General features: G+C 48.5%; 1 protein-coding gene across 1 annotated transcript; it reads left to right on the top strand.

Moving 5' to 3' along the window:
* The first annotated feature begins 3039 nt into the window (after window positions 1-3039).
* RGAG1 (retrotransposon gag domain containing 1) lies at window positions 3040-8874 on the top strand. Its single transcript, XM_008580098.1, has 4 exons — window positions 3040-4718; window positions 5913-5997; window positions 6310-7286; window positions 7750-8874. Exons 1-4 carry the CDS (start codon window positions 3042-3044, stop codon window positions 7864-7866), a joined length of 2856 nt encoding a protein of 951 aa, XP_008578320.1. The 5' UTR covers window positions 3040-3041; the 3' UTR covers window positions 7867-8874.
* The last annotated feature ends 836 nt before the right edge of the window (window positions 8875-9710 follow it).

The following is a 9710-nucleotide window of genomic DNA, read 5'->3' as shown; positions in this document are numbered from 1 at the left end:
TGATGTCATTGCCTACCTTATGGGTGTTGCTAGGAAGCCCAAATGATATAACTCACATATAGTGCTCAGTTATTGTTGGTTGCTAACATAAGGTTTGTAATGGCTTGAATGCTTCCCTCGCCAAACTGAGTCCCTGTACCTGGGCTACTTACATCTCACCTGAAGGCTTTGCCCTATTCAGGGCCCAGTGACCAATTCTGCCCCTAGACTGAGGATTTAAGTGGTAGTGATTCAAGAAGACTGGAGGACTCTGGTAAACCTTTCTGCTAGTTCTACTCTGACCTTGTGCTCCAGTTCTAGAAAGCAGGCTACAGCCCTGTTTCTATGGGCAAGCCATCACCTGGTATGCTCAAGGCTGGTGTGTTTTTCCTGCCAGCTGTCTGAAATCCATGGAGCCCTGCTATTGAATCCTGGCCCTGTGGCAGGGACGCTGGTTGCCAGATTTCCCCCTGTGTCTCTGACACTGGGGCAAATTGGCTTTTTTATGATCATGATTGCAGGGCTCTTTTAAGGTGTTTGCTCCCCAGCCTCAATGCCCATCCTCCCAACCCCCAGGTTGCCTGCATGTGAACCTCCTTGAACATTTCTGATGCTGTTCCACACAGTCTCCAGCCCTGGTTCCCCTACTTTTAAGCTCCTGCCTGTGCTTCCATATGAGACCAGTTGCAGCGCCTGGCTTCCAGGACTCCTGTGTCTGCCCAACTGCAGAGGGTGTAGGTCTCATTTCCTGAGTTGGTACCCTTTCAGTCTCATCTCTTTACTTGTGTCAATCTCCTCTTTTCTTTGGGACAGCCAGAGGCAGGCATAGTGGGTTGGAGTGTAGGCTGGTGGGACTATTGGGGGTGAGGGGGAAGAGGAGTGGAGTTGCATAGGCCAAGTGCTAAAGTAGAGCTTCTGGAGGGCTGTCAAGTGAAAGGCGGCCAGAGGCAAATGTCAGAGCCTATATAGAGGCAGGAATCTGGGACCAGAGAGACAGAGCAAGCACTAGCAAGTCAGGAGCAGTGGGGCAGGTGGGCGGGCAGGCTGGCTGGCGGGCAGGAGGGGGGCGTGGCAGGGGATAGCTAAAGGAGATTGCAGAGAACAGCTGCTGGTACTGGGTCTTACTTGCAATGAACTGGCTGGGCACGGGGTATAAGTCAATTGGCCAGACTAAAAGATCTGGGGGTGCAAAGGACACTCTTCCCCTCTTTTCTGTAACTGGCAAGGTAAGATCTTTCTGAGTTTTGCCTGGTGGGAAACTGTGGCATGTTTAGGGATTTTTCTAAGGATGGGAGATGGAGATCTATGACTGCTCTTTTGATTCATCTTTCCCATTGCCCCAATTCTTAGAATAACCAAGGTGTCAGCCAGTATTTCTTTTAGGACACTCCATCTTGGGGTTGTCCAAGCTGGAGATAGAGGGAGGGGTCTTGGTAAAGTGACTGAGTGAGGGGGAAAGGTGTGTCATTATAGCATAGAGGTGAAGAATAGGGGGCTTTGGAGTTAGATGGACCTGGGAATCTATGTGACTGCAGACAAATTATTAAGCTTCTCTGGGCCTTCACTTTCCCATTTGTAAGATGAAAGAACAGAACTACCAAAGTCTCTTAGTGTTGCTGTGGGGACCAAATGACATTATACATGTGAACTGCCTAGCAGAGTGCATGCCAGTCAGTGCATGCTCAAGAAATGTTCACTGTTGGTATTTCTGTTGCTAGTTTTCTCACTATTACTATGGAGGCACAAGTCCATGAGACTGATGACTTTTGTGACATTGTCCCAAAGTTGCAAGTCTTCCAGTTTTGGCATAGGCAGGCTCTGGGGATGTGTCAACATTGTGTAATATCTGCATTGGTTTACAAGCTGCATGTCAATGAGCCCCTTCAGGGGCTGCTTGTGGGAGTGGGCTGGAGGGGCGGGGGCTCTAAGATTGCCCACCCCCATGTCATCAGAGAAACCTGAAATTTGTACATGCTATAGACTAATGAGCCAGGTCAGAGAAATAATTAAATGCAATCTTAGGGATGTCAAAGAGTAGGCAACCCCAAGGAAGAGATGAGGGTTAAAGACATACAGTTTGTTACTGTGGCAGTGACCCTATTTTAGCCCCAACTCTGGTTAATCTGAGAGGACTAGTAAAATGGGAATAATAATACTACCTGTCATGCAGAGTATTGTAAGACCCAAATGGGATAATGCTTGCAAAGCCTTGCACATTGTAGACAGTTTAAAGTTGTGTACAGTTGCCTAAAGTACAGTGCCTGGCACATATTAAGTGAACAGTAAATAGTAGTATTTATTTATAGTAGTGGTGGTGGTGGTTATTGTTATTAATAATAATGATGATAATAATAAGAAGGACGCTCAGTTCATGGAATGCTTGCTGCTCCTAGTGATTGATTAGATAAATGCCTTCCTTTTTCTGGAGGATTTTCAGGGCCATCGGGGTAGTAAAATGGGGACCATTGGCAGGATTCAGGGAACCCTAGGAACTAATGATTATCCTTTGGGAAAGGGCTTTCCTGTTCAGGCCTGCCAATACCTTGGCCAGCTTGCGAGTGCTGCGGTGGGATGGAGTGGAGCCCAGGACCCCACACTTCCCCCAGTTGGCCAGAAGGTGGTGCTGCCGCTTCATTCGATCCAGGATTGCCCAAGCTTGTGGCTGCTGAGGTTGCTGGCATTTATAGCTTTTATAAGTGGAGAGACTGTGCTGTGTAACTGAGTGGGTTGGTTTGAAAAGGATAGAGGCAGAAGGGATATTTGCTGCAGCTTCAAAGTTGTTCATTGCTGCACAGCTTCTTTAACCTGATCAGCTCATCTTCAATGCCGCATACCTGGCAGCATATAAAAACAGGCCTCTAGCATGAATCATTTGTCTTTTTCCCAATCTTTTTGATATTGGCTTTTGATCTCTAAACTTGTTTCCTGTTTACAGATTTTCTGGCTACCTGGGCTTCAGCAGGACACCTGATATCATAACGTTAGGGGCTCCCTCTGCACTGTCCTGTCCTGTGGCCAAGGCAGATATATCAGTACCCTTACATTCACAGCAATTCAACAATATGATGAGGGAGGATAATAGTGACTCCTCAAACAGGGAGACAACCTTCTCTAGACCAATGACAGAGACCACAGCAGAGGCCCAAATTCTGCATTCTCATGCACAGTTGCCTACAGTCTCAACTTCAGCTTCAGACCCTGGAGGGATATCTACACAGCTGATGACATCCCCGGCCTTTGACACCATGTCCACACCTCTAATGGGAACACCAAATTCTGGAGCATTGTCCCCACCATTAATGTCAAACTCAGACTCTGAGACACTGTCCCCATTGCTAATGCCAACCTCAGACCCTGGAGCACTGTCTCCATTGCTAATGCCAACCTCAGACCCTGGAGCACTGTCCCCATTGCTAATGCCAGCCTCAGATTCTGGAACATTGTCCCCATTGCTGTCCACTTCAGACTATGGGTTAATGTCCCCAGGGATGATGACTATTCCTGATTTTGGAACGATGTCCGCAGCACTAATGGCAGCATCAGATTCTGTAGAGTTATCACCATTGGCAATGCCAGTTCAATCCTCTGGAACAATGTCTACACCTATAATGAGCACCTCATCCACTGAGGCAATGTCCACACCGTTAATGCTAGCTTCAGATCCTGGGGCGATGTCCCCACTCCTAACACCAGATATAAACCCTGGAGTGATGTGCACACAGCCAATGCCAGCTCCAGGCTCCGAAGCAATGTCCCCACTGCAAATTACAGATGAAGACACTGAAGCAATGTCGAAAGTGCTAATGACTGCCTTAGCCTCTGGAGAGATATCTTCACTGCTAATGTCAGACATGGACTCTGAAGTGATATCCTCACTGATAATGTCAGCTTTAGCTTCTGAAGAAACATCAACCCAGCCAACAAGCACCCAAGACTCTGAGGGAATGTCCACTCCACTCATGACAAGCCCAGACTCTGGAGTAATGTCTTCACTGCTAATGTCGGCTCCAGGCCCTGCAGCACAGTCCACACCACTACGGTCAGTCCCAGATGCTAGAGAAATATCCACATTACAAAAGCCAGCTCCTGACACTGAAGCAATGTCCTCACTGCTAATGATGGCCCTAGCCTCCGGAGTGATGCCTGCCCAACCAAAGCCAGCCCCAGGTTCTGGAGTGATGTCCCCACGGTTAACACAAAAGCTGGACTCTGAAATCATGTCTGCTCCACCAATGACAGCAACAGCCTCTGGGGTGATGTCCACCCCACCAATGAAAGCTTCAGGCTCTGGAGCAATGTCCACACCGCTAATGAGAGCCCCAGCCTCTGGAAATATGTCCACGTTGCAAAAGACAGTTCCAGCCTCTAGAGCAATGTCCACCCCACTGATGACAGTCACAAGTTCTGGAGCAAGGTCCACAGAACAAATGTCAGCCACAGCCTCTAGAGTGATGTCCACACAGTTAACAATGGCCAAAACTTCTGGAGCAATGTCCACAGGCTTTATGAAAGCCACGGCCAGTGGAACAATGTCCACACAGCGAATGAGAGCACCAGACTCTGGAACTGTGTCCACACCGCTAAGGAGAGCCTCAGCTTCTGAAGTGATGTCCACGCAGCCAGTTATGGCCACGGCCTCTCAAATAATGTCCATGCCACAGCTGACAGCCTCAGCCTCTGGGTCAATGACCATGCTGCAAATGAGAGCCCCTGTCTCTGAAGCAATGTCCATGTCACAAATGAGAACCACAGCCCCGGGATTGACATCCACATCACAAATGAGAGCCATGGCCTCTGGATCAACGTGCACACTGTTAATGAGAGACACAGCCTCGCGAGTAATGTCCATGCCACAAATGAGCGCTCCGGCCTCTGGAGCATTGTCCAAGCCACTAAAGACATCCAAAGCCTCTGGGACAATGTTCATGCAGCAAATGACAACTGCAGCTTCTGAAGAGATGTCCACACTGCTAATGAGAGACACAACTTCTGGAGCTCTGTCTGTGCAACAAATGACAGATGTAGCCTCTGGAGGAATGTCCACACAGCTAATGAGAGCCACAGACTCTGGAGCTATGTCCAGGCCACTAATGAGAGCCCCAGGCCCTGGAGTAATGCCCGCATCGTTAATGAGAGCCACAGCCTCTGGAAACATGCCCAGTCAGTCTACAAACACCCAAGACTCTGGAGGGATGTCCACGTTGCTCATGAGATCCATGACCTCTGGAGGAATGCAGACAAGAGCGCCAGCCTGTGACATGATGTCCACACCAACAATGAGAGCCTGGGCCTCTGGAGCAATGTCCACACCACTAAGGAGAGCCTCAGACTCTGGAGAGATGTCTGCACTGCTCACAAGAGCTTTATCCTCTGGTGAGATGTCATTGCCACTGAGACCCCCAGCTTCTGGAGGGATAGCCACCCCTCTGAAATCCCCAGCTTATGGAACAATGTCTGCTCCACAAATGACAGCCACAGCCTCTGGAATGATGTCCATGCCGCAAATGAAGGCTCCAGTCTCTGGAGCAATATCCATGCCGCTAATGAGATCCACAGCCTCTGAAGCTCTGTCCATGCCTCAGATGACATCCATAGCCCCTGGAGGGATGTCCATGCCGCTGATGAGAACCCCAGTCTCTAGAGCAATGTGCACACCAAAAATGATACCCACAGCTTCTGCAGACATGTGCACAGTACCAATGCGAGCCCCAACCTCTGGAGGGATGTCCCCACCACTAGTAAAAACTCCAGCTTTTGGAACTATGTCCATACCACTAAGGAGACCCTCGGCCTCTGAAGCTGTGTCCACAGAGTTAATGAGAACTCCAGCCTCTGGAAAGATGTCTATTACACAAATGACAGCAATGGCCTCTGGAGGGATGTCTATGCCACTAATGAAAACCACGGCCTCTGGAGCAATGCCCACACTGCACACCAAAGTTGCAAGCTGTAGATCTATGTCTTTGCCACAAACAACATACACAGCTTCTGGAGGGATGGCCACATCACGATTGAGAGGCTCAGCTTCTGGAGCAACGTCCACACCACTTATGAGAGGCTCAGCTTCTGGAGCAACGTCCACACCACTTATGAGAGGCTCAGCTTCTGGAGCAACATCCACACCACTTATGAGAGGCTCAGCTTCTGGAGCAACATCCACACCACTTATGAGAGGCTCAGCTTCTGGAGCAACATCCACACCACTTATGAGAGGCTCAGCTTCTGGAGCAACATCCACACCACTTATGAGAGGCTCAGCTTCTGGAGCAACATCCACACCACTTATGAGAGGCTCAGCTTCTGGAGCAACATCCACACCACTTATGAGAGGCTCAGCTTCTGGAGCAACATCCACACCACTTATGAGAGGCTCAGCTTCTGGAGCAATGCCCATGCCACTACTGAGAGCCACAGCCTCTGGAGGGATGTCCATGCCACAAAAGACCACCACAGCCTCTGGAGGAATGTCTACACCCCTAATGAGGGCCCCAGCCCCTAGAGCAATGTTCACACCACAAACAGCCTTTGGGATGATGTCCACTCTGGAAATCAAAACCACAGACTCTGGAGGGGCATCTACCTCTTACATCAACACCACAGCTTCTGGCTCAAAGTTCACACCTTACATGACTGCCACAACTCCTGATACAATGAACCCACCACCAAAGGAAGTGCCATCCTTCGGAATGTTGACCCCAGCACTCTGTTACCTCTTGGAAGAGCAGGAAGCGGCCCGGGGTTCATGCTCTGTGGAGGAAGAGATGGAGGTTGATGAGGAGAAGCAAATGAAGGGATTTTTGGACGATTCAGAGAAAATGGCGTTTCTGGTGTCTCTTCATCTGGGGGCAGCAGAGAGGTGGTCCATCTTGCAGATGACGGCAGGAAATCCCCTCTCAGATGAAAATAAATCTTTCCTGAGAAGATCACAGGGTTTATATGACTCCCTATCTGAGATAGACATACTCAGTGCTATTCTTTGCCATCCCAAGCAGGGCCAGAAGTCAGTCAGGCAGTATGCCACTGACTTCCTCCTGCTGGCCCGACATTTGTCTTGGTCTGATGCCATTCTACGGACTAGGTTTCTGGAAGGACTTTCGGAAGCTGTTACCACCAAAATGGGTCGGATCTTCCTGAAGGTGGCCAGCAGCTTAAAGGAGCTGATAGACAGGTCTCTCTACACTGAGTGCCAGCTGGCTGAAGAGAAGGGTTCCCAGGGCAAGTCAAGCCAGGTTCGTCCAACAGCCTGTAAGCGGAATAATGAGGAGGCCATGGAGAATGAACTGAGTTCTCAGCAGCAGACTGAGGAGGTAATGATGGGGAAATACACTCTGCTCCTTTGCATAGAATAGGGAAGAGGCAAGGGGAGTAATTGAGCTGCTAGCAAGCATGGTTATGCAGTTAGTTTGGGTGTATGAGCCACTCTGAGGAGCAGTGTCCCACCCAAGTGACTGAGGACCTGGGATGGTTAAAATAGTGTCTTCTGATTATGAGGGAATTGGCGAGGCTCAGTCCCAACTCTCCACTTATTCCAACTGTGATTCTTAGGGAGAGGTCTTCTTTTGAGTGCTGGGTCCCACCTACAGCCACATGTGTTATGGACTCAGGTCACTAGGGAATTTGGCTAGCTTGACCTTTGTTCATACTTTCTATGAGTAAGATAAATTAGCCGAGTTCCTTGATCTGCTGAGTTATTGAACTTATCCAGGCAGATAACATCCCTTGTTATTAAGTATGGCCCTCACCTCTGCTGTTTTTTTGTCTCACTCCCAGCACCAGCATGTTCCCAAACGCTGTTACTACCTGAAAGAGCATGGAGACCCTCAAGAGGGTCTTCACGACCACCTTCGACAGAGCACAGGCCATCAGAAGGCCCCCACTGACAAGTAAAGCTCCCTGGATTCTTTTCCTGCGACATCTGACTCGGCTGCTAACTTGAGGACTGGTTCCTGGACCCATTCCATTCAACTACATCATAAGCCTTGTTGCCTTCACCCTCCTGCCGCCGCCCCCCTCTCCCCCAGGCACATCCCATCTTATCTCCCACTTGGCTGACTTGACCTTCTCTTTCACCCACATGCCTGTGACCTGCCCTGACAATCAGTGTGGACTACAAGAGCGTATGGTGTACCATTGAGGCCAGTCCTAGTTCTTGGTCTAGGGAGACGTCTAGGCAGGAGAAATCATATCCTACCTCAAAAATACCTCAGAGTGTCTTGCTATGTGTCATCAGGCAAAGTTGAGGGAACCCTGGTTCCATTTTGCCTGACAGGGGAGCCAATAAGGAGAGCGATGCCCACTCCTGTACCACCCTTTTAACCCAGCAGACTTGTCCATACATGCCCCAACTCATAGCACCTAGAATGGGTCTCCAGGGCCCTTGCCCTGTTTATATTCTCCATCCTGAACCATTTGTTTTGACCCATAATAATCATAATAATAGTGATAGTACTGGCTAACAGTTGTTGATAACGTACCATGTAACAGGTACGGGCTAAACCCTTGACAAGCACCATCTCACTACATTCTTACAGTAACCCAACTTGTTCTAGTGTTGTCAGCTTCTGACCTCTTGATCTGCTGTTTATGGTCCTTGTCATGTCTCTCACTGTGGAATTTCTAGCTCTGACCTCTGGGTGATCGCATCACTTGTTAGTTGCCCTCACTCCCCTTGGCTATTTTGCTTCATGGCCAGCACTCTTGATAAGGGTCTTGGTCTCTAAACAGGCATAGATAGTTAGAACATAATATGAGCATTGTTTGCCTTCAGGTGGTGGAGTTATGGGTGTTTTCTATTTTCTTCTTTCTACTTCTCTGTACTTTCCAGATTCTCTACAGCAAGCATGTATTACATTTGTAACCATAAAAGTAAATAAAGTTCATTTACCACAAAAGCAATTCATTGTGGCTACTGGAATTCGACTTATTCAGTCCTTCATTCAACCAATATTTATTATCTTATGTGTCAGCCACTGTTTTGGGGACAGACAGATAAGAACCTTGCCCCAATTACCAGGGCTGTTGCCTCAGGAAAAAGAGGGTGTAATAAGTTGGGAAACACAAATTCCAGGTTGGGGGGGCGGCTGGCCTCTGGAGAGACAGCTTTCCCGCTCTTCTCTGGGCCTGTTGGCTCACACCTGGCTCAGTCCAGGCCCGAGTGGACTTCGGACATCCATGTTCCACCAGGATTGCTCTTAGCTAAGAAGAGCACTGAGTTTTCTCTGTATTGAAAAAAGAAATCAATGCTGTAGAAGTCACAACTCATGTCTGGAAAACGTATACAGGAAGGAAAATGTCTTAAAAATGAAACTTGTTTTCTCATAGCTGTGATAATGAAGATCAATAGCAGTTATTTTCCTTATATTTTCTCCCCAGCCAATCTTCTTCCTTTTGCTTTTACCTCTTCTTTCCTTCATGCCAACATCACTAGAGACAAATGGGACAAAGCCCAATCGTATTCCATCAGAGCTCAGTTCCCGTTTTTCTACCCACCCCAAAGGTTATATGTAGAAGTGTTTCAAGAGCCACTCAGCATCTACACAAAGCTGGGCTATCACATGCCCAACTACTTGTGACAATTTCCTCTGCTGAAAAGTGGTGTTTCAAGTATCTCCAGGCCTCACTGGCCCATGGGGAAAAATAAGGTCCCATAAGTAGGAAAAACTCAGATGTCACCAACCCTTGTCCCCACCTGTGTTATAGGTCCTCAGTCCTTTGAAAGTTTTCTCTGGTTA

The sequence above is a fragment of the Galeopterus variegatus genome, unplaced genomic scaffold, assembly GCF_000696425.1.
Source record: "Galeopterus variegatus unplaced genomic scaffold, G_variegatus-3.0.2 Scaffold2018, whole genome shotgun sequence".
Lineage (NCBI taxonomy): Eukaryota > Metazoa > Chordata > Mammalia > Dermoptera > Cynocephalidae > Galeopterus > Galeopterus variegatus.
This window is presented reverse-complemented; position numbering and strand designations above follow the sequence as displayed.

Excerpts from the sequence above, each read along its gene's own strand:
- RGAG1 (XM_008580098.1), top strand. The coding sequence starts at position 3,042 with ATGATGAGGGAGGATAATAGTGACTCCTCAAACAGGGAGACAACCTTC. Across the intron at positions 4,719-5,912 it reads AAGCAATGTCCATGTCACAA|ACCAAAGTTGCAAGCTGTAG; the intron begins ATGAGAACCACA and ends CCCACACTGCAC. Across the intron at positions 7,287-7,749 it reads CTCAGCAGCAGACTGAGGAG|CACCAGCATGTTCCCAAACG; the intron begins GTAATGATGGGG and ends TCTCACTCCCAG.